General features: G+C 40.7%; 2 protein-coding genes across 2 annotated transcripts in view; one reads left to right on the forward strand and one right to left on the reverse strand.

The window, feature by feature from the left end:
• The window catches only part of faf1 (Fas (TNFRSF6) associated factor 1), a 60,532-nt gene extending 42,269 nt beyond the window's left edge, over positions 1-18,263 (reverse strand). Inside the window, exons 1-7 of the mRNA XM_083969956.1 lie at positions 17,970-18,263; positions 15,595-15,663; positions 11,411-11,457; positions 8,256-8,524; positions 8,043-8,134; positions 7,314-7,405; positions 224-329 (exon numbers count right to left, since the gene is read on the reverse strand). Of these exons, the coding sequence (XP_083826082.1) occupies positions 224-329; positions 7,314-7,405; positions 8,043-8,134; positions 8,256-8,524; positions 11,411-11,457; positions 15,595-15,663; positions 17,970-18,029 (735 nt within the window). The 5' untranslated portion in view covers positions 18,030-18,263. The remainder of the gene's footprint in view (positions 1-223; positions 330-7,313; positions 7,406-8,042; positions 8,135-8,255; positions 8,525-11,410; positions 11,458-15,594; positions 15,664-17,969) is intronic.
• A 2,715-nt stretch (positions 18,264-20,978) lies between these two features.
• cdkn2c (cyclin-dependent kinase inhibitor 2C (p18, inhibits CDK4)) lies at positions 20,979-25,080 on the forward strand (the record flags this gene model as incomplete). Its single annotated transcript, XM_083970112.1, has 3 exons — positions 20,979-21,162; positions 22,400-22,757; positions 25,076-25,080. The coding sequence occupies exons 1-3, from the start codon at positions 21,031-21,033 to the stop codon at positions 25,078-25,080; spliced, it is 495 nt and encodes a 164-aa protein (XP_083826238.1). The 5' UTR covers positions 20,979-21,030.
• Positions 25,081-25,895: the final 815 nt, after the last annotated feature.

The following is a 25,895-nucleotide window of genomic DNA, read 5'->3' on the forward strand; positions in this document are numbered from 1 at the left end:
TCATTTGTGATGAATAATGAATCGATGGCTGAGATAGACTAGCAATGTTTGGCAAATGGACTGAAAGCTGTGTTACGGGAAACCAGAATCAGGTACGATAATATTAGGTATGTGAGAGTCTGTGGGTGAGTTACTGAAGGCCGTTTGTGTGCGTCTGTGGATATGAAATGACTTTGTGATGTCCTGCATAGTCTGTGTGTCTGTGTGCAGTCTGGCGTCATACCTCCTGTATGGTTCTGGAGCCGGGGAAGTTGAGGCTGTAGTCCCTCTGGGCCTCGCGGTGACTGATGACCAGCAGGAAGTTCTGGTTTAACGACTCTTGAAGACCACTGAATGAGAAGGGAGAAATTAAAATAGCATGAAACAAGAACAAAGCCAATATAATTAATCAAAAACGAGAGTGATGGGGAAAAAAACAAACAAGAAAACTTAGAAGGAGGGAGGCAGAATAATGAACCAACAAGAAGAAAGAACGGGTGGGGGGGGTGGGGCAAGAAAAACAAACATTATCACTAAGAGCGACTGAGTCAAGTCAAGGGCAAGCTGAAACTTGTCAACTAGTGGCAGCCTGCTGGGAGGTGGGTGCCTCCTCATGGGGCTAGTTGCCCACTTCACTGGTTGTGTCTTAACAAGCCTGGCCGAAGCTGCGCTCAGCACAGCAGGCGACCACAGCTATGACCACCTGCACAGGAACAGCATGGAGTCCATCAGTCGGCTTTAGTGCTAATAAATAAATATTTAACTGTGGCATACCATACAGCTGTAGCACTAAATAACGGCGTCTACATGGTTCACTGGGGTTATTGACCTTTACCAGTGACTCCAGCTTTTACTTTGTCTGTCAGATTTCTGTCATTTGTTTTGGGGAAATGTGTCCTCACCAGTTTTCAGTTGTTTGGTTCTTGACTGCACAATACAGCAAATCATGGACCAGCACTTTATCTACTTTCATCCTCCAGCCAAAGACGCAAATAATTAAGATTCATTATTGTGCCTCATGATACACTACCTCTTCAGCAGATGCTGCTGGATTACTGTTGTATTTAGCTACTTCACAGCTCATGTCTGTCCTCTGTAACCGACATAATGATTATAATTGTATAGTCATTATAGTTGTGCTAAATACATGTTGATGATACATGTTCTTAAACTAGACCTTTTAACATGGTGAAAGATTTTTGGGCTTGAGTTGAAATGGATATAACTACCATGTGCAATCCAAATGCAACCACAAAATCCACAAATGGGTGTCGTCAATCACAACAATCTGTTGAAATTGAAATAATTAAATTTTTTTACTAAAATTATGAGAAACATAGAACACTGGTGGGCCAAAAAAAAAAGAAAGATACAACGTCTGGTCTGAGATGTCTACTGTCTCACAGTGGAAGCCATGTGCCTAGTAATTTGACTGTGAGCAGAGACGTGGCAGGAGGGACATGACCTGTCAACGAAGCCAAAAGGGCAGAGTTTCTGGACTGGCATCGTAGTCACGTGCATGGTAGCTTGTGAGTGATGCAAACGTGGACACTTTGTGCGCTTCACGTAGAGAGAAGGCGGTGGGGGAATCAACTTTTGGAAGCTTCATTTACAATAAGCTGTGAGGTTAAGTAGCGTTTTGAGCAAACGCTGGGTCTGTGAGGCTGAATATCAATAGGAGGCTTAAGGGCCGAAGCAGCCACTTAATCAGGGCTCAGAACCCAAGGAGAGGAGGAAGAGTTGAGAGAAAGAGGGATGGGGGAATTAATATGTAGCGCACACATTAATTATGCAATCACACCCTTAATCTGTGCAGATCTGGACGAGCTTATGTTAACAGAAGCTCAAATTTACTGTAATGACAGCATATTTACATTGACTAAAACTGCGAAATCAATATGTAAATGTAATGTTTGTTGTAGCTAACTGGGGAAGATTGGAAATGTGTGGAGTGGGAAGGATGGATGCATATGTAATAGGGCTGAGCAGAAGGATGAGAGAGATGTGTGTGCATGTGTGAGAGAGCAAGAGAGAGAGAGAGGAGAAATGGAAGGGGTAGGGACACATAAATAAGGATCTAGCTAATATCATGATTATGTTTGGACACAGTCCCGAGCTACTGCTGGCAGGCAGCTAGACCCCTAAATAGACAGAGATAGAGGGTAAACTGTGTGGAAGTGTTACTCTGTCCTTCCAAGCAAAGAAGGAACATCTTATCAGTCATTTACGGCAGACCGACGAGCCATTTGGGGCATGTGTGCAAGAGTTCTGTTCAAGATTTACTCTGAAAAATCACATCGCTTATTGCGCTCTATAGTACAAATATAGCAACTCAAAATATCAAATGCATTCAGAAGGAGAAAAAAAATGCCATTCATAGTGAGTCATTCCCTCATCATTTCCCATCTGTCTGAAGAGGCCTGCTGGTTCATAAATAAACAAAACGCCCATGTTTCAAGTCTAATATCCCCTTTGTCTGGACTGCTTTCACTACTGATGCTGTCAAAGCTGCTGTCTTCTGATAAAAGCAGGGCCCTTTAGCAGTACAAGGTTGAAATGTGGATGTCTCAGTGTTTGCTTCTGCCTTCAGAGGTCTCTTTCTCACTCAACACATACACTCTGTGACACTGAGGTCGGCCTGCAACATCTCAGGAGGTACTTGACATGGCATAAGGGTGCTGGGAGGAAAATGTCATTTAACTTTATGGACAGAGAAAATGGAGCATTTTGCAGGGGAGAAGAGCAGGCTAAACAGATTGGTTTCATTCTGAGGTAAGCCCGTCGCCTAAGCTGTGAGTCCCTGCGGCACAGAGCAGACTCTAGACCTTATTAAACTAGCACTGCCAGACACAGAGGCGCACGCGCGCACACACAATTTGACATGTGCATGTAAAATACAAATACCCATACACACACACCATCACATACACTTTCTCCCCAACCTCTCACACGCTGATGCGTACTCAACTCAACTCTTAAAACACACCGACCAGGACAGAACACACTGACTGCTCATCTTATATGTGATGCCTAAAGAGGAGGTCATGATGAAGCACACACGCAGCTTACCTCCTCCACATTTTGCATCCACAACAAAGCAGGAGGATGCGAAATCGCTCTGGCTCTGCTCGGTTTTGTTCTGCCATCTTGTCCCAGAGTAAATCAGCATGCTAACCTTCCCATCAGGGCTGTTTTAGCTAACCGGTTAGCTATCTCCCTGAAGCATCTGTGTATCTGCTATTGGATAGCTGACACACAGAGGGGGAGGTGGAGGAGCAGTAGGCCGCAACAAAAAAAAAACATGCACACAAACACAAAACCTAATGAATCATTTTTGCAATTTGAAATTTCTTTTCAGAGTTCAAATTAAAATAACCTTTCGTTGGCAAACACGCTTGCTGAGAGCTGAAGTGCATGGAGAAATAAACGAGGAAGGAAACAGGTTCCATTAAAATATTCATCAGGTCTTCATCATTTATGCAAAAGATTAGCTCCTCCTCAACACCCTCTTGTATTCACAGACAGTCATCAGCATAGCCACAGAGAGAAACCCTCTTCAGACCGGGCATTAACATAGCAGTACTAACTGCACATCACATCGCACCACTAACTAAATGACTACCTGAGATGGATCGGTGCTGAAAGGAAAATCTCCTAAAGGCTCAAGATTTATTTCTAATCAAACATGACAACTAAGATTACTCAGCGGGATCATAATAACGGTGCAGCACTATTTAATCAGTCAGTTTGGTTTAGGTGTGTGTGCTGCAAAAGCCAAGCTCTACAAAGTAATTGCCAGGGTTATTACCATTTATGGAGAATTTGCATTTTTACTCAGCAACAAATTGAAGCAAATCAGCACAGCAAAATTAAATTTAGGTGGATAAGTGTCTTTTCAGACTGAAAGTATAGACTAGCTAGCAAATACAGTTTAGGACTTAGTGATAGTTTCATTCACCTAATTCAAAATATATAATTTATGATTACCTTGAATAAAACAAATAATGGAAGTAAGTAAACACCCCAAGTAAATACAAATTTCCTGCCATATAATGTTAATCTTGGTGTCATAACAGTCAAGAATTACAGTCAAGTTTCTACAATAGAGTTTCACCCTTATAAATTAAATGTATACCCCAATAACTTTTGATTATGTAAAAATTAATAATAATGACTCATAAAGCACTATTATGACATAAAGCTGGATAGTGACAGATGGAGTGACTACAGTTGAAATTCACAATTCTGATGATCAAAGATGTAAAGTAATGAAGAAGAGACAACAGCTGGAGACAGGGTGTCAACTTGAGTAATAGTGGGAAAGGTCACGATGCTCTAATAACGAATGAAATGAAAAGTTAAATAACGGTGGTTTGTAGGAGGCGGCCTTTGATTTCTAAAGTGGACGTAGGTAGGCCTACCAGATCAGATCATTCATTTCACTGAAACACTAGTACCTTGAGTTGCCATTGTGGGTATAATATGTACGTCACGGTTTATTTTAGTATTCATTTGAAATCACTGGTTATAACTTATCAGGCCGTTCATGGACGAGCCCCCACTTACATTGCTGAACTTCTGATAACACACACCACACCTAGACCGCTTCGTTCCTCAAACCAAGGCCTACTACTTGCTGTCCCCCGCACGAGGCTTATAACCAAGGGTGACAGCCAGGCTTTTCAATCAGTGGCCCTGAGGCTTTGGAATGCCCTGCCTCCTCAGCTGAGAGCTGCTTCCTCCGTTTTATCATTTAAAAAACAACTAAAGACACAACTGTTTACTGGCATTTTATTCATTTCTTGCAGCTGTTTTTTATTGCTGGTTGATTTGTGTCTGTCAATGTGTCATTGAATTTTGGCTATTCTTGCACTTTGTAAAGCACCTTGAGAAACGTGCTATATAAATAAACTTTCTTCTTCTTCTTCATATTATAAAAGCCTAGGTTGAGGCTATGACTGGACCTGATTTCTGTCTACAACAGCAAACCTGCACACACTGCTCACAGTAAACTACACGTGCTGTGAATATGGTGTGACTGCAGATTATTTTTACTGCAGGCTAACAGCTCGTCTGCTCCCACTACAGGGAACTTGCTTGCCCCCCCCCCCCCCCCCCCCCCCCCCCAATATTCTGTGATCTTTCACCTAACCTCTCCCAGTATGACAGCAGGATCACCAAACACACACACACATTTATATACAAATGCATGTGCATATACACTGGAGCCCACCCACTCCATTCAGCCCCAACTGTCCTCCACCAAAATAGCTGACACAGACTAATGAGCTCCTGACACCCGAAATGATATCGATAACACTTGGAGAAATGGCAACGGTGCTGCTAAAAAGACACAGCAGTAAGTGGCGGAGTGAGAAGATGGGGAAAAGACGAGGAGAGGCAGAGAGGAGAGAGTGAGGGAGGGAAGACTGGGGAGATGAGGAGGGCCATTAGCTGCCAACACAATATAACTACCACTTAGCCTAACTAACAGACAAAGCGGCAAACTGCCAAATGACTTCTGGGGAGGGCTACAGTGCAATTTTTATTTTGAATCCACTGTCAACAAACAGACTTGGGCCATTATATGTGAGATTATAAACATCTCTCCATAATCAAGGCCATGTAGCTGTGAGAAGTAACACTGAAAACTGTCATAAGATCCCATTATATCATCCTATCTTGTTTCCAGAGACATACAGTTTAGTTATTGTTTTTTTAATTAGGCAATTTCTAAATCTTAGACTGAAAAATGTGCCAGGGTGCACTTCATAACTCAAAAAAGAAACGATTAAAACATATTTTAATTAACATTTTGAGGGTTTAGGCTATCTTTTTAATAATAATATTGCTAACAACACCTACAACTACTTGCAAAGAAAAAAAAAATCAAGGTCTTTAAAGTCCCCCTGATGTTTACATTTTAAAAGACTGATGATATTGGTAATATCTTGCTGGGAGAGAAAGCCTGAGTCTCTAGGTTAGCCTATTGTCTTTAACGTAAACTGTATTTTAAACAACAGATTGTAAATGTCTTAAAGCGTTCATTTTAAACAATATTTGTTAATATGTAAATACATTATTCAAATGTTTAACAGCATTGCTTGTGGTTAAAGCAATGCCCATAGTCATTACTGTCATCAGATTGACGCTGTTTAATAATGGCAGCATAGGCTTCTAAAAATATGAGAAATTCCCTTAATAGTTACATGGGTGGCACAGTACATCCTCATCTTCCTCATTTGGCCTGGAATCCACACAGATACCCTGCACACACACACACACACATACACACACACGCACAACAATCCCAAGCTTCCAGCCATAACATACATGCAAGAAGCTAGCGTAATAACCAAAAGTATAAGAATACCCATAAGTACAGAACCTCACATGTATTTTTTTTTTCTCCAATTCAAAGTCAAATGCCCCTCAAATTAAAACTACAACAGATTCCTATTCACTCAACAATAAGCAGGTGAAATGGCAGGAGAAATATGACTTCTTTGGATGATGTTTACCTGACACTGATGAAAGGACAATCACACCTTCAGCTGCCACCTGTGATTGTATTACTGCGATGACTCGACACTGAGCTGCCTGACATTTCACAAGGAAAGGTTGCTAATACTGCCACGCATTCACCGAGACGAACACAAAAACCTCTGTATGGTGAACATTGGCTTAATTAACCTTTCTCAATAAATCTCTGTTGTCACAGGGTGTCATCACTAATGTGACGGACCGATGAGGTTGGAAAAAAAGGAACTAATTATAGATATGAATTGCACATATCATATACACACTAAAATAATAATAATAAAAGGCAAAACAACCCTCAGCAGGTAACAGTGTCAGGTTTACAGACACAAATATGGGAAAGTGAATTATTGTTTACACAATACACAGAGACAGCAGCAGTAGACCCTCCACTCAAAATGTCACAAAGGATGTGAGAAAATGAATGTGCAGCGGCAGGTCAAATGTCTCAAAACACACTGTTGAAAAAATAATTTTCTGGCTGGATTCTGTCCTCAAATTCTTCTTAACTGGATATAGACCGCCACCTGGTGTTCACTAACACACACTGCACTCATGTCAGGACCAGTTGTATTTCATAGTGTGTGTGTGCGTGCGTGTGTGTGTGTGTGTGTGTGTGTGTGTGTGTGTGTGTGTGTGTGTGTGTGTGTGTGTGTGTGTGTGTGTGTGTGTGTGTGTGTGTGTGTGTGTGTGTGTGTGTGTGTGTGTGTGTGCCCACAAGGATGTGGAAAAGATGAGAATCTACGATGAGATTTAACAGATAAAGAAGAGTGAGAAAGTGCTGGACTGAATACCTGTTTTTGCTGGTGCTGGCAGTAGCGGCGATGTCTGGGGTCAGGACATACAGGCTGTTGTTCTTGGGCAGGTGTAAACTTCTCAGTGGCGTCTGATCACACACACAAACACACGATTACCCACAAGGTTTGTTGAGGATGCCCTACATCTGAATGGATATTTGTCCCGCTCTAAAAACTTCTGCACCTCTTTTAGAGAGCTTCTCATTCTGACATGGTTGAAATTGGAAATATTGTGTTTGGGGAACATCAACTATATTTTGCAGGATAGGTAGGTGGTCTTTGTGCAGCTTGGCAAACTGTACAAAGACATGGGGTGAATTCTGTCTGGCCTCTTAATGTTTAATATGAAAACCCCCTTATAGGATGTTTTAGGAAAAAAACAATGTAAAAGTATAAATTTATCTGATACGGAAAATAATTCTAGATCTGCAGAATAGCGATAAGTCCAATAATAATAATATAATAAGTATTTATTATATAGTAACTATACACAAACAGGACAGGGCAGGGGCTGGATATGTTCTGTATGGTGTAAATGTTAGGAAACAGGATGGAACTAATCAATTTAGATAAAGACACGGAGTACAGTGCAAATTTACAAAGAGAAAAAGGACAGAGGGTTTCACACACACACACCTCCAGTGTTTGTTTTTTTCTGTTCTTGTGGTCCTTGTCTTTTTACATTTGTATGTTTGTGAAAAACATGTTTAAGGTCTATGAACTCACACTATCAGATACATCTCCACTCTTCCATCCCTTCAGCTGCATTTTGGACACTGGGACTCCAAGCTCTGTCTCAAGGATTTGTTTGATTTCTCCTGTAAATCAAAGTTGTGCAGAGGAAACGTTATTTTTACTCCTAACATGTGCGCACTAAAAGTGTTATCATGATGAGTATTACACAGTATGTATATCAGTGTGTGTGTTTGTGGTGCTCACCGACTGTGCTGCCTTCCTCCAGCACCAGCTCTACGGTCCGCTGCCGGTACTCCACCCTGAAGTTGAGCATTCGGGGCTGACGCTCTACGATGTGTCGGGAGGTGGCGTTGACGGGACAAAAAGCTGAAGTCGAGGATGATGGAGGAGAGGAGGATGAAGACGAAGAGGAGGCGGGAGGAGCCGAACTTCCTGCTACTGCTGCGTCGGCTGCTTCTGATTGGCTGGGAGGTCCGTACATGCTGGCCTGGCTGGCTTCGCTGGAGAAGTTACTGTTCAGAAATAAAAAAAAAGTTGACTTATGGCTTGGAGGGCTGAGTAACTATGCATACTTTATACAACAACTTAAACATTTCAACAAACACCCTCCCTCCCTTAGAATATCTCCTATCTTACATTCTCTCTATCCGCATGCTCAGTGTATGACCCACGTTTCACACTACACAGTAAATAATGTCTTTTTACTCTTGACCACGAACAAAGTGTGCCCTTTGTTCAGTGAAGTGTAAGCAGCAACTGTCTTGCAAGAACTGGGTGCCAGACTAAGGCTTTTAACAAAGGCTGTATTTTATTTGGCCCACCACATTGGAGAGGCCACTGTCCTGAGGCGTAGGTCGACTGTCAAGAAACAAAACCTCCACATACAGACTGGGCCAACAGGGTGGAGGGGGGAGGGGGGATTAACCAAACCAAATGGTAGCACATTGTAACTGTCTCCTCCACCAACCACTTCAGCAGCAAACACACTTTAGTGACCCACAAATGATGTGATCCAAGTATTTCCTATAATTATAACCGCATTCCTAGCATACGAGTGAATCAATGCTACAATGTACATGCAAATATTTTGACTTTTTAAGGACATGCCAGTATTTTATGGAGGCTAATCGGCATAAATGAAAAGCACCACTGAGGTGAGGTAGAGTAGCAGGTCCAACCATGTCACAGATGAGAAGTATTGTGAAGAGACAGGGAGAAAGGCATAATAATCAAATGAGGCAGCAGAAGTGGTGGTAGATTTTAGTAGCAAGGAAAAAGCACGAGCGACCCTGCCAAGAGTATTCTTACATTTCTCAAGGAAAAGCGATCCTGAGTGCACTTTCACCTAAACTTGGCACAGTAAACACTGAAGGCCGTTAAATTGTCCGTTGTTGCTGTAGGGCAGCATAGGTCTAGCTCCATGCTGTCCTACATCTAGATGGCGCTGTTCTCCCGTGCAGTTCAGGATGTGTTCTTAGACAAAGCTGCTGCTGAGCCCGATGCCTTTTATTTGGACAGAGTATCTAAGCATGAGGCTGTGGCCAACAGAATATTTTTCTCCTACCAGATAATATATTTAGGGCCCAGGGGATTTTGATTTCTGTGCTGCTTTTAATTTCCAACCTTCCTAGGAGGACACAAGGAGGACGGAAATGCATTTTAGACAAGAGCATTGGCGTAGCCTCCAACTGGCCCCAGCTCATGTCACGTCATCAGGGTCTGTTTACTGGGCAGCACCAGCCTACTCATACCAGTGCCAGCCACTTAGTAAATGTGTTGGCTGCTGGTCACACTGCCAGCCAGCCCCCATTCATAGCAATGTGTGCCCTTGAGAAAGACCAGCAATATTCTCAGGGCCCAAAAGGCCTGAACCACACTACAACACATGCATGCATGCGCACACATGCACACAAGTGTGTACACAAAATAAAGCCGGTTTAACAGAACGTCTCCAGTTTGAGTGGGTTCAGATCAGCTCACTGCATTCATGAGTGTCAACTAACCGTTGAAGGAAAGTGGAGGGCACAAAGCCTCTTAAAGAAACCTTTTCTATTCAGAAACTGTGTACAACTCCACACTTGGCAGAACGCTTCCTTGCAGTTGCAGTAACTTTTATATTGTTCCTCTCTTAAACAGCAACACAGAAACCATGGCAAGAGCAATAACCTCCAACTTAGGAGCATCTAAGTAAGTGTTATTCGCTGGCAAGATATTTGGACATATTTCTACTAAACAACTCTTACTTGGATATTTAACATCAAAATTAGATCTCATATTGGGAGCCAGTGATAAAGATACACAGAAAATTTGTTCTGGGATGCACCAAAATGAAAATGTGTGGCCGAAGCCGAATAAAATTTAAATGCTTGGCTGAATACTGAAAATTGAATGCAGTTGTAACGTTTTTCACTATTTTTTTTTTATATTGCATAATAGCCTAGAATTAATTTAGACATGTTTTTTTCAAAGGAAGTAAATGTTTATTGAATATTCTGACATTTCTAATATTCCAGTACCCTTGCTGTTCAGGGTGTTTGGCTTTTAAATGAGTAATTACAGCAGTCGTGCTAGAGGTCTTTGCAGAGGAACCCCCTCTAGATAGTTTGGTTGAAAATTGCAATTCATTTCTTGCTCTGCACAGTGTTTCCCATCAATTGAGTCCAGTTTCACTACGTATACGTACACACCACAGACACGGGCGTCCTGTGAAAAACACTGCTGCACGTTTAATTGCGTCACGCGCCATTAATCTATTCGGCCTTGCTTTTAACTCACTCCACCGAAGGCCGAATGTGGCTTTTTTGCAATATACGTCCGAATACATTTGGTTACCGGTGCATCCTACTGTTATACTGGGTAAATGTATGTTATATAGGGTAAAAAGCAGGTAAAGACTGCTCAGCAATTCAGGTTAAAACGGGCCATGGAAAGACACAGTCCTTTTAGTCATCTTGTGAGCAGTGTGACTTCCTTCCTTCCGGTTTTCATAATGCATTGTTTGAAAACCACAATTGAGAAAGGGGTCACAAAATGACTGGCAAACATTCCTCGTAGGTGCTTGCGCGCTCCTCCTCAGAAATGTCCATGAAGCTTCTCAGTCATCCAGGTCATCTTATTCTTGTGGAGTTGTAGTAAAAAAAAAGCAACTGGACTTCTTCTCTTGCTTGAAGACGTTTCACCCCTCATCCAACAGGCTTCTTCAGTTCTGAGACTAATGCAATAGTCTCAGAGTCATCATGCAATAGTCCCTGGGTTTCTTGCATTAGACTCAGAACTGAAGAAGCCTCTTGGATGAGGGGTGAAATGACTCACACATCTCCTTGGCATTCTCTCATAATTTTTTACACAGTGATGTGACAACATTGATTTGAAGATGTAACAATAATAGGAGATATTACCTCTGTAAGATCCCATTCTCTTGTGGTATCACCCCATTGATGGCTGCCTGCAATACAAGTGGAAGTACATTTTAAAACACAACACAATGACATTTTCTTGTTTCAGTTGCTGTATTCAATGCTGCTTCAATGGCAAATGCTCTGCTGCTATATCTGACTGTCCTGGCCTATCCCATCTTTATTTATGAAAAATTATTTTTTTTTTTTAAACATTATTACTGCATTCCTCAATAGGCTTGCAGGTATCATGTGAAACTCTCTCACCTTTGAGGCATCAAGTACATACCTAAATGCAATGATCAGGCCCCATTTTTTGTATTCTATCACATCCTGGTCTCAGGCAAGTAAAACAGTTGCAAAAATCATTGTATAAAAGTAGCCACAAGATGCATGCCAAAAACCACGGCATTACCATCACTGTCATGTAGTTGCTAAATATGGTATTTTGAGTTTTGAAAACTTGATTATACACTCACATGTCTGCTCTCTATACATTATCATGCTTATCAAAGCGTTGGTTACTGACTAAGCAAGCTTGAACACATTGTTCAGTTACATGTGAGAGTGTGTATGTGTGTCTGGTTATTAATATGCATGAGTGTGATTATTAGATGAGGGTGAGGATGGGGATGGAGATAGTTGGTTGATGAGAGTAAAAGAGAGTATGTGCTGTTCATCTAAGCTCTATTGTGCATTTCATGATTTGGTGCTCTTGTTCCCTGTTTTTGCTAGTTTATTTTGTCTGTTTTTAAAATATTATCAGATCATATCACTTGTATCTGTCATATTTCAACGATCTTAATTTTGTTATCTCTTTATCTGTTCTTACCTGCCCAGGGACTACAGGTGGAAATTAGCAAATGTTGCTACAACCTGGCTCAAGGCATCTTCTCTTGTCTTACAAGATTTATGTTTTTGTGCATTGTCCCTGTTTTAAATAAATAAATTCCTATCCTATTACTAATGACATTTTGGCAGCAACTAAAAGAATCATAACACATTTCCAAACCTCCAATATATTTGGTCACAGATAAACAAAGGGTACAATTCTGTACACTGTGTTTACAATTGTGATGTAACATAAAGATTAGCACATATTTGCTGTATAAAGTACACGGCAAACAGCTGTTTGTGCCCCGTCAACAAAACAGGGATCAATATATGACCTAGATTTGCTACATACTTTGTCAAAAGCACTGGTGGGTGCTCCACTAACATTGCTAACATTGGGCCTCATTCACCAATATCTTCTTAAGAACCTTCTTAGATTCTTTCTTAAGTTGTTCTTAAGAGGTTCCTTAAGAAAACCCTACGTCAGATTCATCAACGCGTTCGTAAGCCTCAGAATTGTTCGCAGCTGTGTTCCTACTTGATGAATGCCATCTCCTCGTAAGTTGAGGGCGTGTGCCAGGTGAGTCTAATTAACATAGGATTAGCATAGGTAACAGCCCCATCAATGCCCGTAAAAGGGCATGAGACTGCAGGGCCGTGTGCACACAGCACCCACAGGCACTGAGCAGAGGAGGTGAAGTGAGAAAGAAAGTTGAAATGCTCAAATGAAAATCTGGGAGGGAGCACCAGACTCCAAACGTAAAAAGAACTTAAGTAGTGAAGTGGCGCTACTGCGGCAGGAATGAAACAAAGAAACAAACAAAAGGCTTATATTTAGTTTATATTTTTATATTTATATTTAGGCTATATTTAGTAGCGTCAGCAGTGGATGCAGCTCTTCGGTTGTTATCAGAGAGACCACACTCTCACGTGTGCCATCATAAATATTATCATATTATCACATATGAAAAAAAAAACAGTTCTGTGTAGTGTGAACACTTACAGTAAGTGCACTGTTGCAGCCCGCAATTAGGAAAAAAAAAAATCATATCGGCAGCTGTATGCCCCCCACTCCCCCAAAAAAAGATATAATATGAATTTAGTGTCTATAATGTTTTTTAAGAGACTGCAATGATTTGTCAATTATTATTATTAATATATATGATTATTAAAAACATCATAAAAGATAAGAAAATAATTCTTATTCAAATCATATAATGTCATACAACTGCAGAACAAAAGAAAACGCTATAATTGGTTATTTTTGCAGAAGTCTCAGCACCTAAAAGTGCGTAAGTATACTCCTGACTGTTCTTAGATTTTGTTCTTAGTTAAGAACAAATTCTGGATAAGAAAACATTCATGAATGCCACAATCTTCGTAAAAACTTCGTAAGTAGGACTTAAGAACAAATTTGTTCTTAAGAACGGTTCGTGAATGAGGCCCATTGTGAGTAGACAAAATCATAATATCCTAAAACTAATTATTTCGAGCTTCAAGTATCATTGTTTTTTTTCCCCCAAATGGTGGTTTATTATCACTGTGACTGACTGGTTGGCTCTGTGTAACCTGGCAAACTTAATCATTTATATTTTGCTTGATTCTGTAACATCATGTTTGTCAGACTGACAAGGAGGAGAGTGTCTGATATTTGCTGGCTGAAAGGCTTCACACTAAACCTGTCGAAATGCAACAGAGAAGGATGGAGCAAACAGAACAAACAGCTGAAAGGACAAACATGACAGTAACCACTGTCAGCTTTGCACTGAGCTTTTGTTTGAATGGACAATTGCTCTGTCAAACACTCACTAGTCCTCACTGCAAAACAAGCAAACTGAAGTTTGTTGTTACATGCTTTTGTGATCATACACCTGTTTATTTGTGCATTATGAAGGGTGTTATATAGTGACAAAAAAAAGGGTCGTACAAGGTCAAGAATAATAAAACAGCCAAGGAATCATTCATACTCCGATGAGGTTCATTAAACAAGACAGAGCTACCTGTCATTGTTCAGTGAGGTTCAACAAAAATTTAGGTTAGGTGCTGTGAATTAATGACATGGCCACCACAATGATCTCAATCCCACTAAATGTCTTAGGGCTGGCCTCTAACGTCGTACCCAGTCATTATCTTTGGTCACTCCTGTGAACCACTGACGTCTGCGATATCACTTAACCAGCAAGCCACACAATCCTTGTTGGTAAAGAGCCACAAACCGGTTATCAGGACAAAACATAGTCCAGTGTCGCACTGAACGAGAATCTGGTAACTGAACGTTACACGGTAGTGGTCATGGATCACTGAGATATCTGAATACAACAGAGCCAGTCTTTGTTATTAGTGACACGTAAGCGCTTCCTAAAATTAAATGTCATAATTTGCAAGTTTTCTTTATTTTTGCAATTGTGTTCTAACATTCCCAGCAATGTTCAAACCCAGGGAAATACTGGATTTTAGTCACGGTGAGGGTCTGTTTCAGTTTGTCACCTGTCTTTGCCATGATATGTCTGACATAAAGCACTGACAAAACAGTGTGAAATCACCAGCTCTGTTTGAACTGGATAGGAAAAGACCTCTGTGGATCATCCCTGAATGATATCGCAACAACATATTTAGCCATATTGTGGCATGCTGACCATACAAATGGGCAGTAGAGGGGTGGATACTGCCAGTGTAGATGTTTTGTTACTTTTGTTTTTGGATATTTTTTTACATTGACCCATCTCACCCAAAAGAACCACTACAGAAGAGCAAAAGTGTGATAACTAATGAGTGTATGTGTTTTTATATTATACATTCCACCCCACACGCAGGATACACACAGATTTGTTTTGTCTGTGTTTATAAAAACTACCAACGACTGCAGAGAAACTGCAAGTCATCAGATTTACAGATGCAGTGAGTCCGGGCCACTGTCTGTCCTGCTATTGCTTGGACTACTGCTCCTGCTGCTGCTGCTGTTGCTGCCGCTGCCTGTTTTGAACTCTTGCCAGCATCAGTCTAAATATAGACTGACCCCCTCCAGTATCCACCTCACAGGAAAGGGCTACTTATTTTTCAGACTCATCGGGACTTGATACATACTACCTAGCAGGACTTATTCTTTCTCACAGTGTCTCTCAAATCAATGTTTACTCTGCCACACCCCTGAGGAGACACCCACTCTCATGGTCACTGCGATAGATAGTCTTGTCAAGATACAGCCTGCTTAACGAGACATGCTGGGGAAGTCATTTGGCCATCAGAAAACTGTGTGTTATTGGGTGTCAGCTGCCCTCTTGAACTTGCACTCTAGATGGACTACACCTGTCTGTCAAAGAGAGAAGTCCCAAGCCTGCAGATAATGAACTTACCACTAAATCCCAGTTATTAAGCTCTAACAGAGTGATTGCCTCTGCAATGTTGTCGATTCCAGTGCAAGCCTGTGAGAGGAAAAAACAAAGAAAACATCATCATAAAAGAAAACACATTGCACGACATTCTGATGTTGATTTCTGATATGAAACAATGATTAACTCAAAAAACACATTTCACAACAAAACACAGGAAGAAGACTGAAATCAGCAATACTATTTCTAACCACATGTTACCGTCCAATAATTATAATTACTTAAAGCGGTGGCTTGGTCAAAACAAGGAAACGAATTTCCTCAGATTTCTGCCTTGATTTGAGTTATTATCCAGGTTTTCAAAAGACATTATGCATGCAGACAGCTGTGTGTAGGTGTGTGTATGTGTTGTCAGTTGCTGGGAGTTGTATCCTGTACAAAAATGGTAACTAAAACTCTAAAAAAAAAAATCAGGCTAAACAAAGTATATTCTTCGCTGTATAAAAGGATTACAATACTACAAAGCAAGTCAGGATATACCAATTCTAATAATAGCTTAATGATATCTTAGATTCAGCTCTTTGTATTTTTTCTCAAGTGTAAAATAAGGCAGAGGATCCAAAGCTGAGAGCATTGTGTCCTTCGTGTCAGTCATAACATCATTAGAGAAGCTGTAAGGGGCCCAATAAGACACTATGCAGTTTGGCTAAGGGGCAGGTTTAGGAGTTGATGATGCAAAATGCTTTACTAATGTTAATAGTTTGGTTGTGGACAGGGAGAAAACAAAGTGTCTGAATTAATAGTATTAAACCTACTCCCATCCCAACTGGTTTCTTGAACTGCAGAAGCAAACAGAGTAACAGGTATATCCTGCAATATGAGGATAATACTGTTGGACTAGGTTTTACTTTAGCAGGCCATGAACAGGACTATGGATGGGTTTAAAGTCTTGCTGAGGATATCTAGTAAATCTAAATCCAATGATGTGATTATCTTACCACCTTAGTGTGGTTAATGATAAGAAACGGAGAATACTGACAAGTCAAACACAGACTTAATTTTATACAAAGACTTGCAGGTACTAAATTTGTTATGCTTTACAAGTCTAAAGAACCAATGCACTTGAATCTGTTTGTTGGGAAGTTTACAACCTCTTTCTTGTAAAACAGAGTAGTAAAATACTTGGCAAACAATATTATTTTCATGGTGCCTGTGAGCAAAAACCGGTCCACAAGACTTAACATTATGCCCAATAGAAGTCACCCTAAAAAAACTGAGTTAATGCATATATTTCCACAGTATTTTCAGGATATTTCTGCTAGTCAATAGTAATTTTATAAACTATATGACACACTTTAAAGTTGATGGGCATCTAATGTTACTCAAGCAACTAACAATGTTTTGAAAGAAATGAATGTTTGGTCATTTTAATTCAGTTCACTTCTCTTATGTGAACATCATCCATTTCATGCAGCACAACTCTGGCACTCATTAGCTATATATTATATTAATCTGAAACACAATTTTATGAAGCAGTTGCAAAGGGGGGGCATTACAAAAACTGCTTTGATACCTGAGCACTGCAGCCCAATGTGAGATCTGTATATGTAGGACATTATTCCTCTTTAGAAACTTATATTTATACCAATGAGACATAAAGAGACACATATTGAGTGTGAACCGGATAACGTTTGAGCCTTATGATGTGGCATGGCATAGTGGAGGAGGAAGGGGCTTAATTAAACAACATGTCTCCTGTGGTCTGTCCTTACGCATCCACTTAGCCCCTGTCATCCACAGCTTTAACTATAAGGGATGCTACATTAACGTTACTGTCAGTTAGAAGAGAAACCAGTCTTGTTAGCCTGTATTTCCACAGGATAAAACAGACTTCCCTGTGTGCAAAAAGGGCTGAAAAAGAAAAAAAAACTGGTATCTTTGAGGGTGACCCGTTTGTTTGTTTTTTTTCAACGACGGTGAGCAAACCGAACAAAACAACTGGCGATGTGTAAACAAGTTGACAGATAACGCTGTAGCTCAGCTTTTACAGCCCAAACAAATATCATCGGTATCTGTCAAGGAAAGCAAAGCAAAGCACAAGACTTTTAAAACCAGCGAGAAACGCTTATTATGTGACTGTTTAGATGGGGCAGCTTTGGTCTTGCCGTGGTATTGTGTAGGTCTTGAGCTTTCAGCTAATAAGTGCCCTAAGTCTCTGTTAGCAAGCTGTCAGTGTGTTAGCTCGGTGGGTTAGCCACAGAGGCTCAGCTCTGGTGTTTACGACGGCGGTCAGGTCGCTGTGAACTGTTGTTGACAACAACCTCGGCTGATTCAACAACAGCGGACACACTACCAACTACGTAATACAATATTTTAGGGACACACAAAAGGAGACACACCTGAAAGTCGGCCAGGATCATTTCTCTGTCCATGTTGCTATCGCCGCTCTCGGAGGCCATGGCAATGACTGGCTAAAAGCAATTCTTCTTCCAGTGGCTCTCGTCGCTCTCTCGTCTCACAGAGGGACACTGGATACGGATAAAACAAGTTCACTCAAACCTGGCGACGAGGGAGAAGTTGGCAAAACCAGAGATGTCAAACTTTGTCGGAATTTTACAGCTTCAGATACACAAAAAATCTGTAAAGTAACGTTACACTGTTCAGTTATCTCATATCATTATTGTCAGCTACATCGCTTTACGGCTGCCGTGAAGCAGCACCCAAGTGTCGTAAAAAAAATCTCCGAGCCAAGTATGGCCGAGTAGCACTTTTCTGTGTCTGTTTTTCGTGCTGTCGCCCACGAATATATCCCCCAGCCCCTCATCCACATGCCCATTTTATTGTGTACTTATTTACTTAAACACACCGGCCCACAATGAATAAGCTGTTCCTTGAGCTCAGAGATGCAGATGCCTGCACTCAACAGTCCTATGTGATAGTCTGCCAAACAGTCCACCCACACTTGTGAGAGCTTCTGATTCAAACAATAAGGGCAGAGGGCACAACATTTCATTTTTCATTTCTTTATTTCAGACCCAAGGGGATCCATATCGCCATAAAAGCACAATAAGATAATAAAACAAAGACAGAATATAAAAAAAACACAACAGTATCCAATGGCCTACATTTACAATCTTACTGTGTCTCTCTCTATCTCTCTAATGACAAAAATAGTTTGCAGGACATAATGCACACAACTTTGAGGCAAAATGTGTGTGTGTGTGTGTGTGTGTGTGTGTGTGTGTGTGTGTGTGTGTGTGTGTGTGTGTGTGTGTGTGTGTGTGTGTGTGTGTGTGTGTGTGTGTGTGTGTGTGTGTGTGTGTGTGTGTTGTGTTGACAACCACACACCTGCCAGCTTCTGACCCTAGTTGACCTTATTCATTTTATTCTGCACTGACTTTTATCACAGTAAATCTAGACAATTAAAAAGCATGCTTGATGTATAGATCGTATTTGAGGGGATAGCCTACATCCTCATGGGCGCTTGACATACTCCTGTGTTCTCTTGCGCATGACAATACAATAGAGTATAGACATATTCAATATAAGTAGCCTACTCTGTCACTCGGGAGGAGCTCGGAGCAGAGCCGCTGCTCCTCCGCATCGAGAGGAGCCAGCTGAGGTGGCTCGGGCATCTGTATCAGATACCCCCTGGACCGGACGCCTCCCTCCGGACATGTCCCACCGGGAGGAGACCCAGGACACGCTGGGGACGCCTCTTCCTCCCGGGAGAGCGAGAGGAGGTGTGCGGGGAGAGGGAAGTGTGGCTGTCCCTGCTCCGACTGCTGCCCCGCGACCCGGACCCGGATGAAACGGAAGAAGATGGATGGATGGGGATGGATGGATGGAAGGAATAGCCATAGGTACGCCTCAAACTCCATACTCCAAACCAAGGGCGATGTGACATCACATTTCATCAATAGAGGGCGCAATGTAACCATAAAAAAGTGATGGCGCTATCACTTTATTTCCTACTAGGCTACACGTAATCTTGCTCTCGTAGCCTACTGGAAATGATAGCTACACCACATAAAGATGAAGGAACCTAGTTCACATATAGGCTATAGGCTATTGTATCACAATGCTACTGTGTAACTGACCTCAGAGAAGTAGCCTAATAAAGCCTCTTTATCGCGGGGCAGAGACAACACAGCAGTGTGGCACAGCATCATGATTCATTTCCCAAGCGTGAGGACAGTGTCCCGCCTATCATCATTGCCTATCCAATCACGCCGGGGCATCTCTTTTTGTCAGAATTTCAAATATTATCCACACAGCAAAGTGAAAGGGCAAAGACACCGTGTCTTGCAGCTCAGTCTGTTTTTCTGAAGAATCATTCGGCGATGTCAGTACGGATATTTCAGTAGGGGCTTTCCTCTTTTCCTCTGTTTGGACATCTGGATCTATTTGAGATAATAATCGCAGTGACATTGCTTCATGGCGAATCAAACGGTAGGACTGAAAAATAACAGTTCATGCAATGACTCTGTAGCTCTAGATTGGTCTCCTTGTCTCCACTGGGGAGCGCTGACACTAGGCTATAACTAGGTAGGTATAAACACAGAAACGCATGTTTTATATTATGGCACATTATTTTAAAAATGAGCGGGAAGTGACAGCGAATCACAATCAGCACCTGCGCAGACATAACAATTTATTCGTTAAAGTGTTATTTGCCTATTTATTTTGTAGCGTGTGTTATTATTGTTTCGCTTTTTCAGAGTTTTACTTGGTTGGAGAAAGATATGACACCGTCTGACCTGCTGCAGGGAGGAGTGACGGCTTGTGTTGTGATTGTAACCTCACTGAGAGTAAGTTTTTATCGTTGCTTGTTTTGTTTTTTTGTTTTTTTGTTGCTTGTTCGTTTGTTAGTTTACCTATCAATCCTGCAGATCTAACCAAACACACAGAGCTATGCATTATAGATGCGCTAGAATAAAGGAAATTGGCCCCAGATGGTCACAACTTACTTACAACCAAGGATGAGATGGAGGTCTCAACACGTGGGAAAAATAGGCCTACTTGTTGTTGTTGTTGTTTTTTTTTTGTTTTTTTTTACTTCCTTATGACATTTAGTTAGTGCCAAGTCATGAGCAATTGTTGTGTAAAATCCATATTTGTCTATTTTTGGATGGGGCTGTGCAAATATATTTTTTAATATAGCCTAGTTTTAGTCTCTTTTTTTTTTTAGTTGGTGTGCATTGAAGCAAAGCTGAAATGTGGGAAGGATGAGGACAATGTTGACAATTGGCTACTTTAATGAATTAAAAAAAAAGAAAAGAATATATTTTTTTACAGTGAATATGAGCTGTGTAGGCATGCCCCTGTATGATGTCAGTGTGGGAGGGAGGTGACTGAGATATAACACCACCTACCATTTTGGATATCATAGGCTACATTTTCCACACAGCCTGACAGACACCTTGGATTCTCTCTACTTATATTTCTCTTTACAAAAGGATGGCAGACAGATCAGTGATTGACTTGCTGTGCACAGCTGCTGCCAGGGGAGATCTACAAGGTGTTATCAACTTGTTGCAAGATGGAGCAGATGTTAATGGATTTAATGCATTCAACATGACTGCACTCCAGGTTGGTGGAGACATTCTTCAGATTGATTTGTGGTAATTGTCCAATAGAAACAAAGGTTGTTTTCATGAAGTTTGTTTATGGTAACTTTGGTGAAGTGTGACAAGCATGGGCTACATGTTTGACTTCCTCATATTTTGAATGCAGGATAGAAGTCCTCAACATATTTTCTCTTCAAGTATCCAGCAGGCTTTGTCCGTTGTCATATAAAAGTAAATTGTTTAAAGAGATAAAGGGGAAAAAAGATGGAGATAAAATCAAGAATTTTGTGGTCTGGTTGCACAAATGAGATTAGACTGTGGTCTACTACTTATCCAAACAGTTTAACAAATAGTCTTGAAACCAGTTTGCTGTAATAAATTATTTCATGCCATATTATCATAAATGTATAGATTGATATGAACACATTTGTGTTTTTTAATGAATAGGCCTATGTTTTTTCCTCTATTAGTTTCACTATTTGATGTGGCTCTAGCATATGGTTTTGTACTTGACCATGAGAAGGTTATTCAGATATAATTAAGAATGGGACATATTGTGGTTATATTACTGTTATAATAAATCACATACCTGCTGTAAAGCAAAAGATATTTGAGGGTGGAGTGGGAGAGAAAGTCACAAAATGGTGGTGATGAGGAAATGGAGGCAGAGGGCCTGCTGTAGCTAGTTGCATCAGCTCCTGCAAGGATTTCTTTTTTTCTTCTTCTTCTTTTAACAAACTGCACTTTTATCTAAAAGAAGGAGCAAGTCAATAAAAAATAACAAACTAATGCTAATATTAGCAAAACTACTGAATAGGCTAATCACTGGAGTGGAGTCACTTCCCAGCTATAAGATTTAGACTAAAGCACATTTCATGGGCAATTAAGTCTAAACATTAAAAAAAAGCTACAAAATTAATTGGTACCATTTTTATGGGCCGAATAAACTATATTGCTACTGTTACATTAGCATTAGACTAGTCCATTAATGTTAGTAGACCTGTAGCCTATGCACACTTGCCTAGAAATATGAATTAGACGTTATAGCTATGGTAGACTATCAGTCAGTTTATTTGTTTATTACTGATACACTCCAATATATTCAGATTCAGATTTATGTATTTATTTATTTTTAAATGGGAACAGTAGGCTACATATTGATGGACATTGACATGTAAATATGTGGGATTATAGCCAAGTGGCTAATTTCCATCCCCATATCTTCCTCACCGCTACTTTCCTCCATCTTTCCTGGGCAGGTGGTGATGTTGGGAAGCTCCGCCGTGGCCGAAGCTCTTCTCGAGGCGGGCGCAAACCCTGATACACGCGACCCGGCCTGCGGTCTCACCGTGACCCACGATGCCGCGCGTGAGGGGTTCGTGGACACTGTGCGCGTGCTCATGGACCACGGGGCAAACATAAACCTGGTGGATAAGCAGAGGAACCTGCCGCTCCACCTGGCCGCCAGGGAGGGACACCTGCCGGTGGTCCAGCTGCTGATTGGACACACGGAGAACCCCCGCGCGCCCAACAGCCAGGGATTCACTGCCGGGGAGCTCGCGCGCCTGCACGGCAAGTTGCAGACTGCTTCATACATCGACCAGTATTTGAGGCTAAGTGAGTGTATCCTATATTTAAGTACGAGTAAGAGGATTAGGGCCGCTGTGGGGGGAAAAGTGAGTGAGTTCTGACTTTTTTTTCTCAGAATTAAGACTAGACAGGCCTAACGCGGCACATTTCCTTATATTAAAAGCCTTGTCGGAATGGTGGGACGGTGGCATGTGGGAATAGCGGTATGTGGGATGTCGGAGTGGTGGAATGTCGGAATGATAGCATGTAACAAAGAAAATTGGTGTGTGACAGTTTCTAATGGCAAATGCTGATAGGTCCGTTATAGCTTCTGCATAAAGGCGAACCCCAATTTATTCGTTGACCATTAAAATACTTATTGCTCAGTATTAGGCTAGTGGTCACAAACTGGGTGAGAAGACGGGTTACTACACTGTAAAAAGAAGGTTGAGTGAGTATTTTGTTGTAGCAGGCCAAAGGCTATGTGAGGTTAAATTAGCCGTCTAATCCCATCCAGGCATCTATTATGCCTAGCATTATGATAATAGGCTACAGTGGGAAAGCATGAATTACAATTTTCTAACTCATCATGATAAACGCCCTGTCGTTCATCATTTACAGGAGTAGGCTACATAAATAAACGCGACAAATTCGTTTTATTTTAAGATAGCTAGGCTACACAAAACATTTTATTAACTTTGAATTACTCTATGATTAGCTCTAACGCTTGTCTCGTTTGACTGCCTCGTGCATGTTTAAAACGAACTAGTGTGCACTACGAAACAAATCGCCGTCAAAAGCTGGACCAGAGGCCACAAACGCCGCACCACAACAACACGGAAATATAATTAAATCCTTAAACTAGCCCATTAAATAGGCCATAATATTGTCTATTTAAGATAAGCCTAATTAAATAGAAACAAACAGCACTGTTACAGTTTTGTTGTGGATAACACTGATAATTAGCAGTGATCAATTAATAAGCAAGACAGGCTTAATTGTTTTTAACAGCAGAACAACACCCAAACAATAACACCATGAAATAAAAATGTACACATAACAATTAATAAGGCAGCAGTTTTGGCTTTCCTGATTCGGTGGGCGATTTGCTTTATTTCAATTGAGTGGGATGTCTATTTAACGATCCGATTAGCTAAAATAAGAAATGTCATCAATTAACGTCAAGTTATATCCCAGCATGATATTTGTAAATGCATTTATTCATATAAATAAAGGTCGCACACATTGGTCGTAACCTTGTTTGATTTCTGTCATTTCAGCCGAACGACCTTATGGTCACAATTTACAAACTATTCCCTCCGTTATTAGCAACCTTTTAAAAATAAAAAATAAAAAAAAAAAATAACAGGAACGAAGCTATGTGTTTATTTTCAAGTCCTTTAGTTTGGTGCTTTTAATCTACACCTCTCTCACTCCTCACTCATTTGAACGTGCGTTGACGCGTCTTTCTGCCTGTGTCAAACCAGCGCGTGGTGAGCCGTGTCGTCAAAGACTTGCTGATCACAGCAATAATAATAATAATAATAATAGTAGTACACTCTGTGCCCTCTTTATTCATAAAGTGACTGACGTTAGTAACATCCTTCGACTCAGTGCGTGTGGGGAACACCGTGGATCCGGTCTCTGTAGGCCGCGGTTTCATTTTCAGTTTGACAAAAAGTGCTCCATATTGACTGATTCTGAGCCCCTTGTCTGTGTGCATGTGAAACATAAACGGATCAGTAAAGTCACAGAGTAATTTTCCCTCCTCGGGACTGGGATTACCGCCACTCATTTTAACAACCATTAAAAGCAGCCAGTGTTTTGCCCAGGGTGGCACCAAGCAGATTGACAAATGTTTCTTTACAGACAAAAAGTCGCATGTAAAATACTGAAAAGGCCTGAGAGAGGCTGCGGAAGAGGTGGGCAGGATTTTTCTTTTTGATTAACTAGAAAAAAAGGAAAAGTGGCAGGAGGAGTCAGCCCTTATATGGGGTTCAGTCTGGAAGTCTCAACTGTATAGAGCCTGGATTGGTTGGAGAGAAGGAAGAGGAGGCTGAACCACAGCAGGGCCACTCAGCACCGAGCACTGCGCTCGGCACTGAGGGAGCATAAATCCAGTCAAAAACACTCTCCATGTTGTAGTTTCAGCTGCATGACATGTCTTTTTTTTTTTTTTTTTTACCCTTTTCATAAAACCATGACGTTTTTGTCATGATAGACAAAATTATCTTCTTTTTCCCCCTTTTACCTTGACAGGTGTGTGCGATAATTTAATAACCTTTGTTTTTCACATTGTAAATTAAACTTATTTTCATTTCTAAATTTGAACAACTTAAATTCATTTATGTTTTTCTCTCTCTCAGACTAGAAGACATGGATGAAGAAGAGGATTTGACTTTCACTCTTCTGGGACTCTTGATTATCTGAAACCTTCTTATGCTTGCTATTGTATCATTTTAATATGCTGATAAGTTTTAACATTTTATGTTATATTTTGTAAAATCCCTGCTAGTTAGAATACTGAATTGGCCTTATAATGAGACAGTGTGTTTACACACTAATCAACATATACATGGTTTGGAAAGAAAAGGGACCAAGGACATAATTCACATTCAATTTGGGATAGAGAAAACAAAATATAATACAGTTAATTGATTAATGTATAGAAATACTCTCTCTGGCCCATTCAGGCTTACAAATATCTTTACAAGGAAACTGTAGAGGTTCACTGGACTGAATTCTATTTAAATGTGGTTCTTGTTTGTAAATGTAGAGAAGTCCAACACATTTCATACTGGAGCCTCATTAATTAACATAGCTGAATTACCAGTGTCAAGCAAAATATAACATTGTTATCTTTGTAAAAGTATACTCTACTATATATCCATAATAGTATTGCAGTCTCTTTAAAAAAAATACAAAATGGATATTTGTTTTAGGTCAATAAGAATAATCTTCGCTACTGCTGCTAAGTTACATTAAAAATAAGAGTTAATAACAAAGATTAAAATGATGGTGTAGATGTCAGTTGAAGCCCAAGTTATATACACAATGGGAAAAAGGAGATGACATGTACTGAGAAAGGTTTTTCTGTTCAGTTACCATTCCCGCCTGTAGACTGTGAAACAAAATATAACTGGTCAAATGTGAAGTGTATTATAGACACTACAAAAAAACACAAAC

This window comes from Trachurus trachurus (assembly GCF_905171665.1).
Source record: "Trachurus trachurus genome assembly, chromosome: 4".
Taxonomy (NCBI): Eukaryota; Metazoa; Chordata; class Actinopteri; order Carangiformes; family Carangidae; genus Trachurus; species Trachurus trachurus.